The following is a 23,649-nucleotide window of genomic DNA, read 5'->3' on the forward strand; positions in this document are numbered from 1 at the left end:
CCTACAAAAACCAAACCCACCCTGGGCTGTGAAGTGTTTAGTGTCTGCCCATGGGCATTTTCCTGAGGCAGATCCATTCCACTCTTTGCCTAGCTCCTGGTTAATGGGATCTGTGCATATTTTCCCATAATGACTTTCTGAAGGGATAATGGGAGGTGCCTTTGTTTTAATCTTGGTCAGGAAAGATCTCCCAGAATGTCATTTCTGTTTCCTTTTAGCTGTTCTATTTGTCCTTCTATTCCTTTTTCTTTCCTGTGCTCTGTCTGTATGTTTTCTACTTGTTTTCTCCCTCATGCTGTTTGCAAGAATTCCTAATGGGAAGAGCAGCCTTTTATTTGTTTTGTTTGAAGGGTGTTCGTTACTTACGCTGCTTTGGATACTGTTTTAGGTAGTCAGTATGTGTACATATTGATTAAACYTTTACTTTAAAGTGACTTCCACTTAGTCTATTTTAAGCTCTGCCTGGTATTTTGTGTTGTGTCGGTTTCCTTTTCAGCTRTTCTCTAATCTTAGGCAGTCAGATCTTTTAGATCTTCAAAATTCCCAACTGTTTTTATGGCTAATGCTACCTTTACTGACACTGGAGGTGCATGTTTTTAAACAGTAGCTAGTTACAGGTAAAGAAAAGAGTACCAGTTCAGTATTTTAACACAAACTATTCCAGCAAAATGACTACTTTATAAAATGCAAAAATATAAACTGCACAGATATGTAATATGCTGACTGCCGTTTTACTAAAAAAAAAAAAAAAGTCATTAATAGAAAACCAGAGAAGATCATTTCTTCCTTACTGAAAAGACACTGCAGTCTTGTAACAAAAATTGCTGGTAACTCCAGAGAATAAATATTCATTAAATCAGACAGGCTTATTTCCTACTGAAGTTGCAGATAAATAAACTGTGGGTTTTGACTCATCTGACTTCAGCTATACGGAGTTCTCTGAGGTAAAGAGCATATATTTTTAATGAGATAAATATACAAAGGAAAAAATCATAAACAGAAGTACAGCAGGAGGTTTGAATTAGTGCAGGTGCATTGCTGTGTAATTTAAGGTTAGCATAAGACTGGGAAGATAACTGGTCAGACTTCAGGGAGAATTGTTATCTGTGGTTTTGTGGCAATGTCTTCTTTAGGCTAACCTAAGATGTGCTTAAGCATGAGTACCTTAATTAAAAGTGATGGTAAAGCATTCATTTTAATTTAAGAATTGAATTGTTTTTACAAGAGATTAAAGTATTTGCTCTTTACCTAACGGATCTGTTTGTTTGTTTTCGCAGCTGAGAGCTTACATGATGAGTAATAGCTTTGACATTGCTTGTAATGTTTTTGTCTGAACCGTATGTATATTCAGAAAACAACCCAGGAGATGATATTTCATATGAAATTTAAACTTTTTTTAAATCTGCAGGCATAGCCTGGGAGGGTGTGTGTAAATCAATGAAGACACTTTACATAATGTATTACCGAAAATAGTCTGCAGTGCGGTTCCTGATTATCCCTCTGCTAACATCTTTCTCTCTCYGCCTGCTACTCTTTCTCTCTACACCTCTATCTCAGCTTTCCTTTTCTCTCATTGTTCTGAGTTGGTTGAACAAACTTTACTTAACCTTGAGAATCGCACTCCACCTGTGTGTACTCTGAATTTTGTCACACCTTCAGGTTTGAAACTAAGGCTCCACCTTAAGGTTTGTCTCTGACTCCCTGACTGTAATAGAGCATTTCATCTCTGCAAACCTTCCCTTTTGTCTCTTTAGGATGTTGTGGCTGCAATTCTGTAAGCAGAGAATGTTACAACGCATTCTTGTTTTATGATGCTGCAAAAACTTGCTGTTAGAAATAACCTATTGGTGTAAAAGTGCTGATCACATCTCTTCCTAATGCACCCGTTCATTTACCTGCTTATGAAGCTATTTGATTTCTTTGGTTATTATTAACAGGTATAAAATACAAAGAGGTATGCACTTACCTTTTAAAGACTTTTTAAAATAAGTACAAAAAAGGCAACATCTTGTTCCTATATGGAAGGAGAAGAGCCTGATTGTAGCAGTCTAAACACTGTTTAATGTTTTCTAATATGATCATCATAAAACTTGTCTGCCTGGTTGATCCAAGCGTGGAACTAAAATTCAGCCTGTCATAGAGTTGCTGCTGTGTGTGTGTGTGTGTGTGTGTGTGTATATATATATATGTATATATATAATATATGTGAGGGAGAAAGAGTCTAAATAGTGTATTTCACATTTAACTGCTGCTATACAGGACTTACAGGAGCTTGATGAATGTGTCAGTTTTACTATGTAATGTTTTTTCTAATCAAGCTTTTTGAAATCCTTCACTTCTGAAAAGAATAATCCATATTAAGTAAGTCTCTTTGGGCACYAGCAGTGCATTATCTAGTGATGTCAGTCTTTATACTGTGTTATCACATTTCTGCATGGTAATTAAATCAGTGGTTTTATTATTAGATCATTACATAATGTTCTGTTAAAAACAAACTCAACTTTAATTTTGTCTTACATTCATGGAAATGAAGTGTTCTTCACGAATTTTAGATGAAATATTACAGTAACAAAACCATGCTTTTGAAGCAAATAACAGACTGTCAGATACCATCTATTGTAACTGAATGATACTGGGACATTCTGATAGTCCAGCTGCATTGAAGCTGCAATTCCCCTGTCCCTCCGTCAGCATCCAGGCGAGCAAGAACGGCTCTTTGTGGAATTCTGTCTGCATCTGCTGATCAGATAACACACTGAAAGACATTTTGAATATACTCTGAGAATTTTTGTCCCCCCCTTAGGCTTTTCATGGAATAACTGGAAGCGTAACGTAGTTATTACTAAGATCATGGTTGACCATAAATTGATTTCCAGTGTGGTGTTTGCTGCAACTGGTTTTCCTGTCCTGGAAGGTCATTTATGACCATCTCCTTTCCCCATCTTCTCCACGCACACACCCTCCCCCCACCATTCCCATGGAGAAGCTCTGCATTTGCAAAGTTGAAAAACTGGATGGTAGCCCATTCTGATGGTGATTCTAGTACTATTAGGTATAATAATACTCAATTCAGCTGTTACAGTTCAGCTTTCAGCTGGTTGCTAGGTTTATTATTGGCAATCCAACTGGTATTCGTGCTTTTTTCCTACACAAAGTGAGGCAGAGGAGTAGAGAAGTTTGAAATTTACTGTACTTAATGGAAATAAGATTACCCCTTCAGGTATACAGGGGTCACCTTTTATATTCCGGTAGACTTGTGGAGGGCAAAGTGCTATTTTTGTTTCCTTGAATTTGTAGACAATGAAATAAGCGTTGTTCTCAACTTTGTGAATTCAGTTTTCAGCTTGTTGGGGATAGGTACAGAGTAGTGAGATTTTTTTATATAATTTGAATTGTATTGCTATATTAATTTTCAAAACAGCATTGCAGCTGAAGATGCAGTGGACCAAAAACTAAATTGCTTCAAAAATTGTTATTTTTCTTCTGATTCGAAACAGATGTGGCGCACTATGTTTTGATTTTTTTGTACTAGGGTTGTATAAAATAATGTACATAAACCAAGAAGATRATCTGTCTGATTGTTACCTTTAAACTTGCATATATTTGCGGTGCATATTTTAGAGTACACTTTATTAGTCTATAGTATGTTTTGTCATGAACAAGTATTCTTCCTTTTCTCAGATTAGATTTGGTGTTAACCTCCTGTTGAGAATTCCAGGACCCCTGACATTTTATTGTGACTCTTGATTAGCTCACCAGGGTTCCTGCTAAGAATTCTTCTTTCATTCATTTGATAAATTGAATTCCCTATAAATAGAGGGAATTTAAATAGAATGATATTTGGAAAGCTTTAAGACAACTCGAACATTCAGTGAGCTCACACAACAAATTAAAAAAGGCAGAAGGAGAGTATTACAGATTTTACATTCTAAAATAAAAAAATCAAAGACATAAAGCTCTGTCYTCATATTCCCTTTAAATTTACTTCTCTTCTGACTTCTATGAGAAAGAGATGTCTTGACGTCTTTCCCTGCCCCCTCTCTTGCCTTGTTGCCTCTGGAGCTAGGCATCTGCTTAAGTTTTATGTCTGTATTTGGGAATACCTATAAAAAGATCATGTATTTCCTTATTAGTTGAACTTAAGCTTTTCAAAGCAACCTGTGTGTAATGTAGGAAGTGTCTTATCCATTACACTCAGTATACATTACTGTAGCTTATGTGTACCTTGTAGATACCGTATGCCATTCACTGATTGTATTACACTACCTATCCCCTTGCTCTTGCTGGTGGGACTTGGGAGTGGAGTATAATTTTGAGCTCTACAGCATTAGGGATAGCATAGTTATTTTTCTAATTCTAGATCTTGAGGCACTTTCTTCCTGTGGAGCCAGTGTCTTTTCACTCCCTCTTCCAGGTCTCTCTCTGCTAGCATCTGGTCATCTGAAGGCTGCAGCTGTGTTCTGGGTCTCCCTGTCACTTGAGTGTTCTCAGGTGCCTCGAGGGCTACATCTGGAGCTCTCCAGTGAGACAGGGGCCTGTTCCCTGTATGGCATGCTATCTCCCTAGAGACTGACTTCTGCAGGCTCCTACCACACATTTGTGAGACAGTTTTACAATCCTAAGAAAATTCAGGTTGGCAGAGACTTCAGGAGGTCATCTAAGATGGGCAGAGCTATATTTAAATAAGTCAAGTGGCATGTGCAAGGCCGGTAATGTGTCTGCTCCTGCTCGTTGTGTTGCTGTTGTAGCCAGACTTATTTGGCACCATTTCCCTGGCTATGGGGTAAAAGTGAGGGAAATATATGTGCCTTTTTCTACAGTGCCTGTGGCAGGGAGTCTTACCTAAACAAGAGTTTTTTTTTTTTTTCTTCCAAACCTCGTCTTCCAAGGTCTTTTTAATCACACTCAAACCGATTCATGGATTTGGCAATGGGTGTGAGTACATGTGGCTGTGGTAGCTAAAGCTGGGTATCTTCCGTTGCAGATGGGTTGGCAYGACCTTTTCCCCTGAAGAAGCAATACAAGAGCAGCATCATGAGCTTTCTTGTCCACAGTATAGTCTGTGGTTTACCTTTTGATCCTGTAGGTCATGTCGCTTATCTTAACAGTCATGACTTGTGGGAGAGTATCAGCCTGGTCTTCAGCTCCTTCAATAAATAAGTCRAATATGCTTTCACCTGCTGATAGCAAAATGATTGACCTCAGTGCTAGCAAGTGACTGAGATWGGAAGGGGGAAAGGCAAACTTAAGGCGGTGGGAATTCCTACAGGCAAAACAGTACATCATTTTGGCTCTGCAAACTTATTTTACATTGCTTTTAACAAAGAAGCAGAAATGTCTAGCAGTGCTGACTTGAAGGATATGGAGGAATCCTGCGTGGAAGCTGCTGTTCCTATCTACTTTGCAGCATGTGCTGTTCCTGCTACCCCCATTGGGGACTGGCAGGGCCAGCAGGCTCCTCCAGCCTCTGTCCCTGGGAGTGGCCTGTTTTCAGAGTGCCTAAGGCTTATGGTGTGGTGCGTGGCAAACATCCTGTGGAGCTGTTGCTCCTGTTCCTATTTCCTGGCCTCCTCCTCTGCGGTATTACTGTGCAGCTGCTCCAGGAAGCAGTGTTTCTCATAAAGTCATATTCTTCAAGCACAGCTTAATTTGAGCCAGAAACTTGTCCTTAGGCTGCGTCTGCTTGTAGGTTGGTTCGTGAATGCTCTTTAGTTGAGCAGTTTGCTATGGGGGCTTTGCCTATGTTGGCACAGCTCTCATGTTCTCAAGTACTTGTGGATACCAGAATGGCAAACATCAGTCCTTAGTAGTACCTGGAGAGAGACAATATGCTGAACTCTAGTTGAGATACTGCATTCCAAAGCTGAAGTTGAAACGTGTATGTGGATACCTAGGCCAAATGTTTTCCTTTGCATATTATGTCCCAGGGAGACTGGAGAAAAGCTCTGGACTGGATGCTACATGAACAGCTAGTAAATATCATCAGGCTTGGGAGGGAAGCAAGGCAAGGCCAGGGGCCTAAATTTAGTTATCTTCACTGCTGTATGGCTTAATTTTCCTTATTTGCTGCAGGACTGGAGGCACTATTCGTAACTTTTTTTCTTGCTCTTTCTAGTCTACTTTGAGTGGTGAATAGAATGCATTAAAAAAAAAAAGCTTAGGCCTTATATAACCTGAGTTGTGTGCATGGTGCAGTACTTGAGATCTGTTGGGGTGTTCGCAGCAGGCCAAKGGAACAAATTCTGATACGGTTTGTGCTTGTAGTGTATATATGATAAGGTTCTTGTGTGCAGTGCTCTAACCCATGTTTGGATTTCCCTGCTGACTACGTAGGTTGTCCTGGAGTGGAGTTTGGGTGTGTATATCTAGATAGGTAGGTATGCAGTATGGAGAGCAACACTTTCATAGTAGAAGTAGCATACCTGTGTGATAGTGGGTTCAAACCTGTGGGTTCATCTACGTTAGAGCATTAATTAGGATCTGGAGTTCATGTTTAAGCAGACCTTCTGATTGTCCTCCATTCAAAGCATCATCAGATGCTTTGATTCACACCATGGAGGGGATCTGGAGTGTGTCAACTGTTTTCCTTTTGGGTAAAACTTAACTGGATGATGCACTCCAAGAGTGCAGTTAATGCTTTCCTGCTGCGAGTGGGCATTCAGTACGTGGGAGCAGACTAGAGCTAGTCTCAAGTAATAAAATCTCCTGAAATATGGATAGTGTAGCTATCAAGTCCTTCGCACTGACTGTTTTGCTCTACAAATCCACTTGCACTACTCCACCTTAGACATAACATATGTCTAGTGAAACATTCTCATTGTCATAAATCATAGTACTGTAACTCTCTCTCTGTCTCATAATAATCCAGGAGAAAGTGAACAAAAGGAAGTCTGTAGATGAAAAACAAAAACAACAAACCCCCTACAAACATACTGAGATTGGGGCAGTGCTTAAATACAGTTTCTTATGAAACTTCAGAATTTTGCTCTACTGCTTATAGTTACTGTGTATCCTTCATTTGTAAAGGCTTTTTCTATTCATTATTTTGTCCTGGTTCTAGTGACTATTTAACTATTAGAGACTAAATCAAGTTCTCATCTCCTTGCTTAAAAAAAAAAAAAACTCAAACTGAATAATAGTTACTATTTAGTCTGCTTTATTTTCATTCTAGAACTTAAAAAGTTATTTACTTAATATGTGGATATATAGTAACGTCACAGTAAGTTAACACTGGGTAGATTAGAAACCTCCAGTGAGAGCCTCGTTCTTGAAGTAAATAGTATTTGGCACTCTCCTCTCAGTACTTAATTGGTATTTAGCCAATAATCCAAAGCATCACTGTTAGAGGTACCATCTACTGTGGGAGAGATGGCCTTTAGATGGAGTATGTAAAACAGGATTTTTCTTCTTCTTATCGTGAAATTTCTATTTTACAGATTGTAAGAGTGGGATTATTAATTTAGTCTCTTGGGCAACCTAAAGTCTCTCTGTAGTTTCAATAAAAATTACAACTGAATATGGTCTTTTTTCACAGCTTTGTTCTCAGCTAATGCTGTAGTTTCTTGTGTGTCTTTAAACAGCAACTAATATTTTGCTCCTGTGCAGTCAAATTTCAGTAGTGAATTAAGTTGTCTGTGCTGCGATTTAGAGGAGGCCTGGAAAGGAGTATATAGTTCAAAACTAATCTTTCACAATTACAGGCAACTGTGCAGAAGGGTCCACAGAGCATCATAGACCTGAAGACCTCAGTACCCTGTAATAAATCATGAAAAAAAAAAAGACAGAAAAAAGAAAGGCTACGTTGTGCAGTAGAAGATCAAGAGCTGTATTAGTATTCTGTTTTTCTGAAGAGAATGGTGGAATTTCTTTAAGCATGTAAGACAAACCAACAAGCTACAAAGAACGTTTTAAGTTTCGGTCCCGTAATTGCTAGTGGTAGATGATATTTTGATGCTTCAAAGGAAGGGAGAAATCCCTTGTCAAGGTAAAGTATGTATCAGTGATGAGACACGCAGGAAAGGGTCGTAATTTGACAGTTAGGAACCCCAAAGCRTAGATTTTTACATTATAAATTGTGGTCAAAAAAAAAATAATTAAGAGCGGTTATCAAGCTTCATTCATGGCCTGCTACAGGGACAAATTTTGCACTTCAAATTACAGGTCAATTTTCAAGCTACACGATCTTCTTTGTTCGTATAGTCCTTTCATAAATGTATCTTGTCCACAATAAAATAGTTGAGTTTTTCCCTATTAATTTATTTGASAGAATATTGTAGGATTTTACTTCCTAAATAGGTAGAGGCCTCCTATTTCCAGTCTAGTTATCTTTGTGTCCAGGAATCAGTTTGAACGTGTATCAGTATTACTTTGTAATAAAATTCCTTTCTTCRGCTATCTGTCCTCTTCTCTCCCACATTATTCTCAGGTGCATAGAATCAAAGAATGGGTAAGGTTGGAAGGGACCTCTGGAGATCATCTAGTCCAACCTCCCTGCTCAGCACAGTCACCTAGAGCATGTTAGACAGGGCTGCATCCAGGCAGGCCTTGAAGATCTCCAGAGAAGGAGACTCCACAACCTCTCTGGGCAACCTGTKCCAGTGCTCCGTCACTCTCACAGCGAAGAATATGTGCATAGAGACTTATTACATCCCTGAATGTCCCTTTTTAATGTTTAGGTGTGAAAGACTTTTTTCTTTATGCCTAATCCAAATCTCCTTTGCAATTTAAACTCGGTACTACTTTCCGTAGCTAGAGTAAGAACAAAGAATTTACTCTGTTCTTCTCTACCTTTAACGTACATTTGAAAAAATGCCTGCTTTCTCTCTAGATTGGCTGAATTCAAACCTCTTGAGTTTTTTTTTCCAATAGCTCGTGCTGGTTTGACCTCTGATCATTCTTGTTGCTGTGTTCTGAAGTCTTTTCGGTTGATCTGCTTCTTTGTTGAAATACATAGTCCAAAACTGGGCACAGTACCCCCATCTGACCATTTGTGACGCTGTTGCCTTGTGCTTGTGATCTGCAGTGACAGCTTTTTTGCCCTGCAAACTGGTGTTTAACCAGTTRGTCCCTGTGCTGTGTTGATGCATACGATTATTCCTGCCGAAAYGTGGTACCCTGCATTCTTCCTTACTGAATTATAAGCTACTTCTTTCATACTACCTCCTGAGTTTATCAGATTTAAGAATGGTCAGAATTCAGAATAATGTTTTGCAGCCCAATAACTTGATGTTTTTTGGAAACTTAAGTGCGCACATTTTTCCAGCAGTGAAGTTATTAATAAAAGTACTGAATACTGCTGGACATGTGGCATACTGCAAAAAATCCACTGGTTCGCCCTTTCTTGTTGGAAAGAGAATTGCTGAGTATGCTTGTTTTGCAGCCATCTTACTGTTATTTCGTTTAGGTTATGTTCCGTACCTTGCTCTTAGAAAACAGAGCGACCGTGTTCTTAACAAAGTGTTGCACATTGCCTGGAAAGTCAACAAATATCTTCTATTACCTCCTCTCTCTTTTTTTTTTAAAATGTCTATAACTGTGCCATGGGAAAAAAATAGGCTAATTTGATATAGGTTTTCTTGACAATTCCTTGTTAGCTGTTACTCATGTTCTTACCTTCCTCCTTTTTTTTTTTTGTTTGTTTACTTGTTTTGTTTTGTTTTTTTTTAGCTATATATGATGTTTGCCATTTGCTAGTCTACTGGAGCACCAGCCATCATCTGTAGATTCCTAAAAGTAATATGCGGTGACTTGGACACAGTTGTTCTTACAGTAAACTACATTTAGCCCAGCTATTAGGACATTTGACTTCTCTAAAGACTTTTAAAGTTATTTTTACTTTTACTGTTCTTTTTTAATTCAGAGTGACAGCAAAATGTTTAATTCATTATCTTTCCCCTCCCACCTCCCCCCAATAATTCATGGAGTTTTCTCTCAAAAGTTGGTTTGGCCCTTCTTTCCAAATGTGGTGAAAAGGCACTTAGATGCATCTTGGAGACTCCTTTGAGTTGCACTTGCCAGGCTCTTGGGAGAGGAAGAAAGGATTGAGCGTTCAGTGGTCCTCCTTTCCCCATGAGTATCAAAGCAACATCTTCCTCATACGTATTTCTGAAGTACTTGTAACAGGTTTTAGTCTTATTCTTTATATACCCCTTGTTAATTGATTCTTTGTGGTCTTTGCTGACCTTTGTGATGTTTGTGCTGCTCTTTTTTCTTATTTATTTAACCTAGTTTTGTCTGCTGCTTTCTTGTTGGAGGCGTTTGGAGAGATTGTGATTAGGGACCAGTCTGACTCTTCTTGATTAATGACTGAGCCTGGATATTTAAGGACTTTCTGAAGTCACTCAGGCTCTGCCTTCTACCAGGATTTATTCTGAAAAGGTCACAGAGAACTTGGCAGAACTGAGGATCAAGCAGGAAACAAAATTAGCAATAAATAGACAGATGCGGGGTTTTGGTTTGTCCGTTCTAGGAGTTGTGAAATCAAGGACTGCTAGGTGGTGATCTCTTGCTTTACTTATTATTCCTCCTCTATGTTAGGGAATTTTCATTCACATTTGGTTCCTTGGCGATTCCCAAGAAACAGCGTCTTTTTTCTTCTGTTTCCTGTGTGACTGTTTTTTCCAGTTGTCTTGAGTAAATTGAAGCCTGCCTTTCCAGCATTCATTGCTCTTTATTTTTCCCCTTCTACTTTCCAAAGAACYGCAAATGCTATGGATTTATGGTGACTGTCCTTCAGGCTGCTCTCCACCTTTGTGCCTTCAACCATGTCTTCCTTACCATTTTGAATCAGATCTTGAAGCATCTTCTGAATGGTAATTTTCTTCATTTCTATTTAAGAAATACTGCGAGATTTTGACAACTTGGTGAAAGGTCTGTTTTCTGTTCCTTGCCTGTGGCTGTCTAAAGCCTGCCTCATCACAAGCAGCAGTAGGTGGTTCTGTTAGCCGCTCGCAGAAAGCCTGGTCAGCATGCTTTGGTCGCCTGCCTTTGGGCATTTACTGTCAATTCCTTACAATCCTAGTTCATCTTTGTGACAAAAAACACGTGTGTTCAGCAGTACAGCGTGCACTGTTGTGTGGTGGTGGGAAGTCAGACCTCGAGTACTACTTAAGCTGGTATATGTAATGTGTAGGATTTATGTCAGTAACACCAACTTTTACAACTATCTAGGGAGGTTTTGCCAACCCAGAATAGGATGTGAAAATTTAAGGTATAAGAGCTATTCCAGAATGAATTTCTCATTGGGCTAAAGTGRCCAAAGACATCCATAGACCAAGTCTGAGAATGCTATTCTTCAAGAGGCATTCCAGACAATTTCCATATGTAAATAAACCCTTGGCATCTTAAATATACACAAATGAAATTCATTAGGCTGCTAGGTTTGGAACCGTGCCGCGTGGAGGGGTGAGAGAGAGACACGTCTCTCTGTGTCTGGTCCTCAACTACTGCAGGAACCTACGAGCTAAAACACAGTATGGATAATAACCTTGTATGTAGTAACACCGATAGACCGTACTTGAAGTTTGTTTAAGAATACGATATTCCCGAAAGGCTTATTGAAATATTCTGGATAGAATGTCACTTTGGTGCACGTTCAAAATACCAGCTGTGGTTTCAAGCGTGGAAGTGATCAGATGTCTGATATCAACTAGAAAACTGATGTTTTTACTTAGTGTAAAAAATAAAATCGACTTAGATTTTGTTCCTTTTCGGGGGAATAATAAGCCTTTGTGTAATAGGCATCTGCTTACTATAGAGTTCTCGAGGTGCCCTGAGCCTGACCTGTATTTCTTCTTGCTTTTCTGTTCACAGAGAGTCTCCTAAGCGTGTGTACCTTACAGATTGTGTTGGTTTAGACTTGGATTTAATAAACTAATTCCAAATCTTTAAAGACAATATCTGATGCTATAGTAAAACTCTCTGTTCTCCAGTTGTAAAAAATCTCCCCCATGATTTTGATGCTTCAAATCTATATATATGGAAAAAGCAAACTTGAACAAATGCATTTGAGACATCTCTGCCTTTAAAGCATGAGCTTTGTATTCATAATTTTTTTAGCATATATCCTGTAAAAAAGATTAAATTGTCTCTAAAGAAGCAAAACTACAACACATACCTTTGACAGCTTAAACTTAATATAAAAATATTTTTATTGTTTGCCTTTTGTTTTGCACTTAAATGACTAATTTTGYCTAAAAGTGACAGTAAAGAGTTGCCATCTGAGAGGCCACTCGGAGCTTTTATTTCTATTTTAAGCATATTTAAAGCATATGTAGTCAGAAGTGTCATTATGTAAATCAGTTTTGAGAATTGAATGCCATTAAAAATTATAGTATCATTTCCTGAGTTAATTTGAGGCTATTTTAAACTCAGAAATGAAATAAAAAACAGGTTTTCTACTAGGAGTGGTGCTTCTACCTCTTATGTTGTAATTGATATGATAATATGGTAATAAAATACATTGTATTTTTAATGGAGCAAAATGTTTGCTGTTCTTTGATTTTAGGAAATCCTTTGATATGGTTTATTACCTGCATAAGGGATAAAATAACATACAGAATGCTTTGAAACTTCGAAAGAGTAGAGGATAGAAAGGCTGGAAATAGAGAAGTTTGCAGTGGAGTCCAGACTAAGGAACAAGACGTTGGCAGTGATGAAGGGCCCTGGTATCAAAAATAAGCCCTAACAAGAAAGCTGAAAGTCTGCACATTCCTGTTTTATAGAGAACTCTGCAAATTAAGCAAAGTTGTTATTGTTTTTAAATTCAATATTTTTAAAAATAATTAATAAAAATTATTTTTTATTGTTTTAAAATTCTGACTATTAACAGATTTAAATGTAACTTGTATTCTGGGATGCCTGTAATCTCATGACTTCTTTCTTAAGTACTAGCAAGAGGAAACTCAAGAAATTTCTCATTTTGCACTGACTTTAATCAGTCACTTTTTTTAAAGAACAAAAAAGCAAGAACTTCCCTTACTAATAGTCTGGCAGGTTAGGATAGGTCGCCAGAGCTCCAGCTGCTATTCTAGACTGTGGGGTTTCCCATAGGTATTGTGTCATACTTACCAATTCTGTAAATTGAATGCTGTAAAATGTCTTAAAATAGCACGAGTATCTATGTTTGGATTTCTCAATTGCTTACTATAATGTTTACTATTTTGAGTAACCTAAGGATCCAAGGAAAGTGAAACTGCTCTTGGTTTAGTCTGCAGCGGCATGCAGGATCTCTGTAAGTGTTAAAGGGACTACAGTGGTCAAATTCAGGATTTTCAGACAAGTGAAAAAGCCAGACAGCTCAACAACTAAAATCTCATACTTTACCATAGCATCACGTTCTCTAAAGAAGGGAAMCTATTTAAGAATTAGGAAACTTGTAAAAGGAAAATGAGAGAAATAGCTAAAGGGCAGAATATTTGCATGGAGAATATTTAAAGACATGATGGCAGAATTGTGGAATATTTGTTTCCYCTTTACATAAAGACCCCACCACACATGCACATAGAACTATTGTGCTACACCAGTTGAGCAAAAAGTATTTTAAGTAGAAAGACCTTCTTTAACAGAACAATCCRAAGGATGGAAACTCTGGCGAGTTCAATATAAAGCAATAATAAGGTAGACCAAAAGTGGTCTCGATGAATAATTTGAAGGCATGGAGTCTAGTAATAATAGGAATGGCTTCAGCCTGTCAGAAGCAGAATGTTCTCCAGAAGGTCTCTAAGCCTGATGAATGGTCAAGATTTAAAGAGCTATCAAGGAATATAACAAGGTTATTTAAATAAGTAAATTAATAGGCATTGGTAATTATTGGTATTAGTAATTATTGGCATTGGTATTTACTTGGAAGGATATTAGGGAGGTTTCTACACTGCAGAGGAATACCAGGTGAGTCTGACGAACCATATTTAACTTGAAGAGTAGAGAAGGGTTTAGAACAAATCAGAGTGAACAGTGACATTTTCCCAGGGCTTAGTTGTACTCTGTCAATATTTTCAGAGAATTTGTTAATATGAAATACTCAGCATAAAATTGTGGATTGTAATTTACTGTTTCAAGCATACCCGAGCACCGGAAGCTCCCTTCTGTTCAAGGCAGCAGAGAGGTGTTAGAAGATATGCATTGGGCGTTCGTTGCTACCTGTGCTCTTGCAGTAGTTGCAGAAATGCCCTGCTATCTTGGAAATGTGGAATTCTGGAAGCAGTGTTCTGTTGCTAAATTCTTGCAAAAGGACAATGGTGTAAACCAGAAATAACGTAAACTGAAATGAATATACTGCCTGTGCTGTATCTGCATTGGACTCTCCTGAATGCTTTAGTGTTTTTACAGTTATTTTTCCAATCAAAAAAAAATTCCCTTCAGTCTGTAGTCAAATTAAAGGCTTCAAAAAGAATTACAAATGATGCTGACTAAAGAAATGGTGTTACTTTTTTAGTTATAGTAATCATTTATTATAGTGATGGACAAAGAAAGCATACATAGTGTGATTTCAAACTTACTTTTTTGTTTGTTTTAGGACAACTTCTTTATTTAGCTGCTTAAATTTTAACCAAGATGCCATTGAAACACCTACCTTGTAAAACATACCAGTTTCAAACAGCACTTCTGAGTGACTGGGGAAAGAGGTTCTCYGTAAAAATCTATCATTTCTGAATTTGTATTTCCTACTGTTTTATTTGTTACTGATTTCAATTTTGGAACACCTTTTTTGTAATACTCTTTACAGCACTAGAAAACACCTTTTTAATACATGAGAGTTAGAAAGCTTAGTGATATTTGTATGGATTATTTGCCTTCCTGGATAAGCTCGATCTTGCTGAAAAGCTCTTCCAAACCTTTATTTTTATCAGGGAGAAAGAACAAGAAACACAAGAAGAGGAACATTTGATGGAAGAAAAGAAAAAGAAAAAGCAGGAAGAAAAGAAAAAGAAGGAAGGTGCTCAGAAAAAGGTTTGCCTATATTACTGCTTTTAATGATGTGTTCACCCGTGTGCGCGCCGTACAGAGACTGCTTCGGCAGCCTTTACCCTTGTGAGTAATTCTCACACAGGTGAGCAGACCCCTTGACTTTGAGTAAGGCTGTGGTCAGAAAATCTCTGCAAAATCAGTTGTGACAGTTCATTAGCGCTTCTCAAGCTACTTACCATCCACTGATGCTAAGTTACTGCTTCCACAGCTGTATCATGTGAATGTTGTTCATCCACTTCATCGCAAAATGACCTGCATAGACTAAACTGATACTRAAGTGACTGTGGATTCTGTGGCCATTGCATATTTTCTGTCGTTTGGGATTTCTTGGTTCTTTCTGTGTTCTGGATTTATACAAAGTTAGTTTTAATCAAAAGTGGCCTTGAGGATGTGGATAGCCATTGATTGCTGTCATTCCCACTCTAAAAATTGGACATTGAATAAAAAGGAAAGTTGGTAGGTTTGAAACAAATAAAAAAAGGTAAGTCTTTGGAAACTGTGTTGTTAAAGTTGGCAAGCTAATAGCGTGTATGTGTTCAAAGGGATACTGAAAAAAATAATGGAGATGAAATGTTTATAAGTTAGTAGAAGACTTACTTGGTTCAGGAGTCTCTGAGCCTCTGCTGGTTAGAGGCTGGAGGGCTACGAGGGGGTAGGATCGTATGGCTCACCATGTTCTGTGCCATCTCCTAGGCATCTGCTCTTGGCTTTTGTCCGACAGGGATAGCTATTCTTACGTTCCTCATACGTGGGGTTAAACTAATGTTCTCAGATGCTTAACAGAAACTAATACCCAATTTATATGCATTTTTTGCAAAAATGTTTAGGATGGTAGCCCCATAATTATAGCTATCACTTTGAATTTTGACAAGTAATTGATTGGGTTTTTTTGTTTCTTTTTTCAGGCTGCTGAACAAAAAACCAAAGGTAAATTAAATTTATTCTTTTGTGAACCATCTGATATTTTTGTAAGTCTGTTCAAAGATATATTCTTACTCTTTATGCTCTTTTTGTAACAGAGAGAGAATATCTTGTTGCTATAGTTTTTTTTCCTTAAACTTTGTTGGAGGAGCTGACATTATGCGTTGGAATTCTCAGTGTAAACTTGTTATTTTCTGATCTTACTGGATATCGTACAGCACCTTTTTGACGTGAATATATACGAAACGACACAGTGTATGTCATCCTTTTTGTCTGATGTCAACACAAATCTTGTTTCCCATTTGGTCGTTGGTAGTTATGTAGCTAACTCAATTGACAGCTAGTTRCTCCCTAAAAGGGGAACTCTCTCCCCTGGCATGCACATGCTCCTGTCTGCACACTTCAGCTCCATTTAGTGAGTAAATTCAGTTAATCAAATCCACGAAAAAGCCGTTTCCCCCTCCTTTTCTTCTTTCTGTGTGAGCTTACTGCTTGATTAGTGAGTTGAATCCGCTTGCAGAGTGGTCCAGGGAGCACCAGAGATAAGCAAGGCATTCCTCTTTTCGGGACAGTGAATTGTTAGATATGTGCTCTAGAAGAAATGTTGGTGAAGCTACAGTCTTAAAGTTGAGGAAGAGAGTACTAGTAATGCCTCTTTCCTGCAGCTTTTGGCCTTTATTTTTTATCATCTAGCCTGTCCTTTGATTTACCTGTTGCCGCACAGAGCTGAGGTTTGTAGAACAGGTCTGAATTAGTTAATAAGCACTGTTATTCATTGCTGGGTAATTAGGTGACAGGCAAGTAGTTTCCCAGATTCCCAAGACTGGGAGTTAAGGAAGAGCCAAGCTTAACATATGGGGTTGACAAAACAACTTGTGTTTCAAATAGTTTTTTATGTATTTATACAGCAGAAATTAAGTGTTGCTTCATTAATACGGAATTCAGAACTAGTTTACTGAAAATGGCTCCATTTCCATAGAATTTTTTTCCCATGAAGAAAGTGTGAAATTGAATTTCTTTTTATCTGAATTATGCTGCTTCTGCCTCGTTTACATATTACGTAGTTTATATCAGTGGACTTTGCTTTCAGGAGAGAAGGTAGCAAAAGGAGTTAAACTCAAAATTTTGAGTACATGAAAAAAACTTCTTGATTAAGTTATATAAGACTGATTTCTATTTAAATGAAATATTTCTGTTTCCACAACATTGTTTTGCTTTTTTATTAGCTCATTTCTGTGTCAAAAGTTCTCACTATTTTATAATGAATTGTAATGACTTTTTAATACCATAATTCAGTGGCAGATGTTTTTGTCATCAACATAACTAAGTTAATGAATGTTGATTTCTGTTAATACTGAAACACAGGACCTTCTGCATTCCTGTGTGGGACATTATTTCTGTCTTTGTGATGTCTATTTTTTAATTGCTTTAAAATGTCAAATTTAATGCAAGTTTCATAAGTAGCTTGAGAATTAATTTGGTTTCTCAGCTTGGCTTGCATATTCATTTCTTTCAAATTTAGGGCCTGCACTTCTCCAATGGCTTGATTTTTGTCTGTTATCTTTGTATTTAAGTGTCCTGTACTGCCATGGTAAAGCATGAGGAACTGAGAGGAACAGGATAGTAAACAGAGTTACGTTAAGGAACCAGTACTCCTCACTTTTACCGTGTACTCTTGAGAAAGCAATAATGTACCTTTTTGTAGTTCAGCTTCCGGAATAAAYAGCTTGGCTGTATAGTGTCCAAACTTTTTCTATCCATAGTCATGCAAGGATTAGTGACTATTTAGAGCCACATGGATGACCCTTGTTTTAAAATTTCCTTTGATGGGCAATTAGTGAATGCTTTTTAGGATGGCATGTGGGAACTTTTAATTTCTACTTAATGATACCGCTCTCTTATATTCCTCATTAGGAGAGTGTATGCATGCTTGTGAGAGAGTAGCAGGATTATCTTAAAATGTAAAAAGAAAAAAAAAAAAAAAAAGCTCTAAATTAATGAGAGGCAAAAAGTGGCCAAACTCTTTAAATAGAACATTCAGTGTTGCCTATAAACTTTAACGCAGTCCTGTGCAGAGTGTTTTATTTTGCTACACTATTAAGGTTGAATGACAAATGCTACTATATTTAAAAGGCAATACAGGGATTATCATGAATTAAGGAGGTAAAAAGTTTTTTTTGTTGTAAAGAGAGGATTACACAATAAAACAGGATGAATTGACTGCAGCAGATACTGCATGCTGATGTACAGGATGTGTTAAGTCAAAGGTTAAAGCCATCCCGGAACTGAACGTTTTACAAAATGTTACTATATCCAGATTTTGGGAGGTAAGGTGTTTATAAATGTGACCTAATGTAGTTGCTTGCAGTATGGACATGACTTTTTGTGTGTGACCTCTGCCGTAAGCTGGAAATAGCCTAGATATGCAAGGGAAGCTGTATCCTGCTTCAGAATGTGATAACTTTGAAAAAAATTGCCTGATTTCGTGCATGTGCTGTTCAGTTCTGTCACTGGCTTACTTCCACCCTTACTGGCTTACTTGAGACCCTTGTGTATCTACTGTCTCTTATTTGACATCAGTTGCCTTTCTTGAAGGAGAAGGTACTGTTCAGAAGTAGCTGTAGAACAGGGCAAACTGGAACTTGGGGAGCAATGCCAGAGGTTAATCCTTTTGGGTTGCCTTATTGTATATTAAAAACCTACCATGTGAGCAAGACGCTTTCAAAAATTTTTTCATCGATATTAAACTTTTTCTCTAGCACGGTGGGAAGCGTGCAGATACTGTGCTGTCTGGTGATTGAGTGGCACGTTTTGTTTGCGTGGTTGTAATTTGCTGTAAAACGACGCCCGGCTGTTGCACGCTCCGGCGACTGCTGAGGCCTCAGGAAAGAGAAACTGGTAAGGAGGAAAGAGGTTTCCTGTGGGTGGGTGTAGACGGCGTGTTGTCAGTTAAATACTGCTCGGAGACCTCAAACGTAGCTGAATGTTTTCGTTTGTGATGTGGAGCCCCAAACTTGTCCAAAATAAACACGCTTTTCCACCAATAGAGGAGAGGTATGTGCCGCCTCTGAAGTCACTGGCGCAGGGGTAGGAAGTGCTCCCTTGCACGACTCCGGCTTCTATTTAAACAGCTCGAATGCTTTGGGATTTTTTCTGTTTAAACAAGGATCCAACTCTTTGAGCCTCCTCTGCGTTATCTCTCTTTTATTTTTTTTTCCCCTAAGGCATTGATTGCTAGAGTATTTTTATTAGGGTGCATCTTTAATAAATATACCGTTGGCAGCAGTTCTAGGCAACGTGTGAAAGGGAAAAAAGATTTGGAGAACTGATAAGTAGCTGAAATGTTTCTTAATTGCTTGAAAACAAATGAGTAGTCTTCCTGTTTAACGGGAGAGGAGTGCTGCAGAACTAGACAAGATGGGAATTAATGCATTTTTCTTAYGTGCTGCTTAAGAGTTTTGCTCTCTACATAAATAGCCACAGGTGTGGCAAATGGCCAGTATTTCACAGCTATAGGAGACTGTTAAGAGCAGAAATACACTTGAGATAAATAGAGGTCGGTGCATCTTGCTCCCCGCTTTTCCTCCGGCCACCTGGTTGTGGGTTTGGTGAGCCCCGAGGTGGTCGAGTCTCGGACTCCCTTACTCCCATCCCAGCTGACTTCTGTGCACTTGGTCTGGAGAAGTTAAAGGTGCCCTGCTGGTGTGAAAGAGCTGAAGTGCTCTAYTAATACTTAGTCGCTTTAAGGTAATTGAAAAGTAATTGAAAGACAAAGTATCTATTCTTTTTTCCAGTGTTATCTACAATGCAGGTAAGTGTTAGATCTGCAAACATAAGCAATAAAAAGGGTTAAATCTTGTACCATTTTTAGCTGAACATAGAAAATATTTTAGTAAATACTTGATTAGAAGTGTTAGCCTAGAAAATCTTTCTTGCTTTCGGCTGAAGCGGAGATGGCCAGTCTCTGCCTCTTTTGAACCTCCGGCCGGTCTGTAGGTCTGGCCTTACCGGGCCTGTGGCGTGTGCCCAGGAAGGGGATTTCAGTGCTCTGCGTGTGGCACGAAGCGAGGTTGCAGCCGCTGGCGTAGCTGCGACGATTCTGGGATTTAGCAGCCCGTCCGGCACTGCCCATCCTGTAAAGGGGTGATACGACGGATCCTGCGCTGAGCAGTCATCCGCTTCTGCTTGTGACCTGTTTCTGGAGCCTTTCCCTCCCCTCGGCTGTCTGTGCCATGTGCCTTGCGACTCTTCACCGTATGATGATTTTAATATGCAACTTGGAGGGTCAGGAAGGTGTATAGATGAGAGATTAACCTACCTACCAAGGCGGATGCTTAATCTAGTAAGTTTTTTTGAAGGAGGGGCTTAAAAGAACAGCATTTCCTACTACGCAATTGCTTGTGATCAACTATTTGTGGTGTTGCAAATGTTGATCGCTTTTTCAGATACTTCTTAGAATTAGCATTGCATTTTTTTATGCCACAAGCAATAGTGCACCTGGAGGAATGTGGTCAACTGTGTTRTAAATGGGCATTAAAAAAGGGCGGGTAGAAAGCTCTGAGATCTAATTGWCTGCTTTGGCATTTCTGTTCTGATGACAAAAGTCATAACGCACCTTCCTTCAGATGTTTTCATTTCCAAATCAAATGTATAAATTCTTTWCTTTAAAGGGATTCTTTCCATATTGTGCCCAAATGTTCTCTGTTTTAATGTTCTCTGCTTATGTTGGCTTAGATGTGAATTATTTTCCTTCAACCGACACTCAGTCCTGCTCGTGGTACTGGTAGAAATGTGGCTGTATGTGTATCCCACTGATAACCCTGGTCTTTCTGACCATGGTTGCAGTTTCTGCTGTTTAACTGTAGTTTTCCATCAGAAAACGAGAAAGAGTAGACTTCTTAGAGAATCTCATCATTATTCTTTAGTAGAATTATGACAGTGTGCAAYATGGTTAAGTCTGTGGGGAAAAAAGTAAAACCAAAACAGCCCCAAAGTTKTGAGGCTTTTAGTGTGTGTCACATGGTTGCAGGGGCCAGCAGAGGTTTTTATCCAAGATTGGAAAATGTGTTTCAGCCTACAAATCAGGTGTGATTTACAACAGACTTGTGACCTCTGACTCATTTGAGTATTTATAGCTTATGCTTGAATATCTGCCTCTGCCATCTTGTTAGTTCAGTGCTATGTTTGTGCTGAACTGCTTAACATTGTAGTGACAAAATGTGCCATAAATCATCGTCGCAGAAGGAAGGGTGCGTTGTAATAAGTTCTTCAATTAGATCTTAATATGTGGTCATTTGATAACGTAATGATAACTTTGTGCCATATGTTAAGGGCTTTATAACACAAAAATGTTATTCTCTGTTAAGTACTACTATTGTGGTGTTTTGCTGTTTTAAAAATCTTCTAACGCACACAGATTTGGGTTTCTTTGACAACCAACTTATTGATACAGACAAACTCTCCCAAAAAAAAACCAAAAAAAGGATAATTCGTAGAGTCCTTGCCATAATATTGGGTGGAAAAGAGCAGAAAATACTAAAAGGTGGGAAAGCACACTGGAGGAGACATTTGCRTATTCAAGAAGAATGAGCTGGAAGGTTTGGAGCTAATTAATACAGAGAAAAGCTTTATTTTCTTGCTTATTTTTTCAGGCGGAATGGCTCTGGTGTTCTTGACATTTTGGTGACAATAGTTCAGTGATATTTAACATGCTTTTTGCTTTCGTTAGTATAAGTCACATCATAAGTATCTTGGTTCAAGTTAGCATTGCTATTGAAAGCCAATAATCTGAATTTAAAGTAACACATGAGTGTGTGGATAGTCTTTACCAAGCTGAAAGCTCTATTTTACTTCGTGAGCACTTTTCTTGTCAGTCATGCTACTTCTCTATTCAAAGGTGTCCAACTAGAGACTGATTGTGGTGTTAAGCACCGGTGTCCTTTTGCAGGAGAGAGGGTATGTCAAGATGTGACACCCTAAGCCCTGCAGTCAAGGATGGAGAATGCTGAAGGTTGGTGTCTACTCTAGCTCTTGAGAAATGTTAGACTCTGCAACTGCAGCTTAAAAAAAAAWWAAAAAAAGCTTCATTTTTTTTTTAATAAAATATATATTCTTCACAATGTGCTCCTGTTCTCAGCAGGATGTCAGCTGCCCTCTTGAAGCGATGCRAAGTGCTCTGACTTGTTTGCATAAAATTACTTCTTTCTCTTAAGGCCTAAGTGAGCACCACTAATTCCCTTCAACGGTGGTTACCGTGAAGACTTCATAGATTCCTCATTTGGGGATAGAGAAGTAATTAGGAGCTCAAGTCAAAGGCCCTAGATAGTTTTAGTACTCACTCCTCAGTATTAGTGTATGTACTTCACTGTGAAAATCTTCTGTAGTTTATCATCATGCAAATGTAGGCAAGTGCTCATAACGTAATTACAGACAGCTCTAATCTTCCAAGTGGTTTGTCTTTTCTGTCAATTAGGAAATGGTCTGGGTTTGTCAAATCCAAGAATGGTGACAATCTTACCTGTGTTTTTTCTCCCTTCTCTCCCCTCCCTTTCTCAACTGTTTGAAAATTGGAGCTTTCAAACACTAGATCTAGTTAATTACAAGTATTTTTCAAATGATCAAAATGTTGCAAGTCTTGATACCCTGTTTGAAGGCAGTAGGATTACATATTTCATCAAATTTCTCTTTGTGTTGGCCCTTACATAATGAATTTCAAGTCTGGGACATTATCCCTGCAAGAGTGCTCTGTGAAAAGAGAATTAGAACAAGTTAGGTAACACTAGTTTGGCTTTTCTAATCTAGACCTGATTCTAGATCAGGTCTACGTGGCAGTGCCTCTCAGACAGATCCCTCGCTGGCTTTCTAAAAAGCAAAACAACTGCCAATACACTTGCTGACAACTGTATATTCTAGAATATACATTTTAACAGCTACACAATGATAATAACAGAAGTTATGATCAAGCTGCATGCTGTTTTATGGTAATTTATCTACCCWCGGTGTCTACTTTTGTACACAGTGATAGGCCTCCTTTTCAGTAATGATCATTGCGTAATGCAATATATTCAAGCATGTGCACTATGAAATGGTCAAAACTTACACTTCTGGCATTACAACAGGTTAGACAATAGCTCGCTTTCTTCAATCAGTCTGCTTAGAAAATAATTATTTTTCCCATAGAATATTGTTTGATACTTCTTTTCCATCAGAGCATATATACCCAGCTGCTTGATCAGATACGTTTTTCTGTTTTAACATATTGCCACATGCTGTATCTACCAAGAATAATGGACCACTGCATTTCTCTGTTTTTCTTACCCACTCGTTAGTCTGAGATTTGGTTACTTGCGAATGGCGCTGTAGCACTGCTCACCTATTTTACCAGGTCAATCCTTTCCTTTCTGAACTAGAATCTGTTATTAGTTTTTACGCTTATTTTAAACAGACAGGTACATCAAGGCAGTTTCTTCTCTGCCTTGAGGCCTACCTCACTTAGCTCATTCTTTCATGAGAAATTCTCTCTGCAGCTGCCATGAAGCCATCTCCATGAAAACCTATCTGCTTTATGTTTTMCCTGCAGTGATTGTCATCTTACTACCTGGAGGACGGTTGTGTCCCATCTAAATGTAATATCTATAAGATCTGCAAGCTATAAGCTTGGAGAGGTGCATCAGGAGAGGGGAAATACACTAACTCGATTTTGTACACAAGGGGGTCAACTGTTTGGAGTTGTATACTAACTCTCTAACTTCACTTTTCTTG

The 23,649-nt window shown here is 38.4% G+C and overlaps 1 protein-coding gene across 6 annotated transcripts in view; it reads left to right on the forward strand.

The window, feature by feature from the left end:
- TNRC6C (trinucleotide repeat containing adaptor 6C) overlaps window positions 1–23,649 on the forward strand; it is a 110,234-nt gene that overhangs the window by 5,566 nt on the left and 81,019 nt on the right. For all 6 annotated transcript variants that reach the window (XM_085304420.1, XM_085304423.1, XM_085304422.1 and 3 more), the window contains exons 2-3: window positions 14,850–14,949; window positions 15,873–15,894. In XM_085304420.1, the coding sequence (XP_085160546.1) occupies window positions 14,887–14,949; window positions 15,873–15,894 (85 nt within the window). In that variant the 5' untranslated portion in view covers window positions 14,850–14,886. The remainder of the gene's footprint in view (window positions 1–14,849; window positions 14,950–15,872; window positions 15,895–23,649) is intronic.

Source organism: Rhea americana, unplaced genomic scaffold (genome assembly GCF_003343005.1).
Source record: "Rhea americana isolate MKP2758 unplaced genomic scaffold, rheAme1 scaffold_21, whole genome shotgun sequence".
In the NCBI taxonomy this organism is placed as follows: Eukaryota; Metazoa; Chordata; class Aves; order Rheiformes; family Rheidae; genus Rhea; species Rhea americana.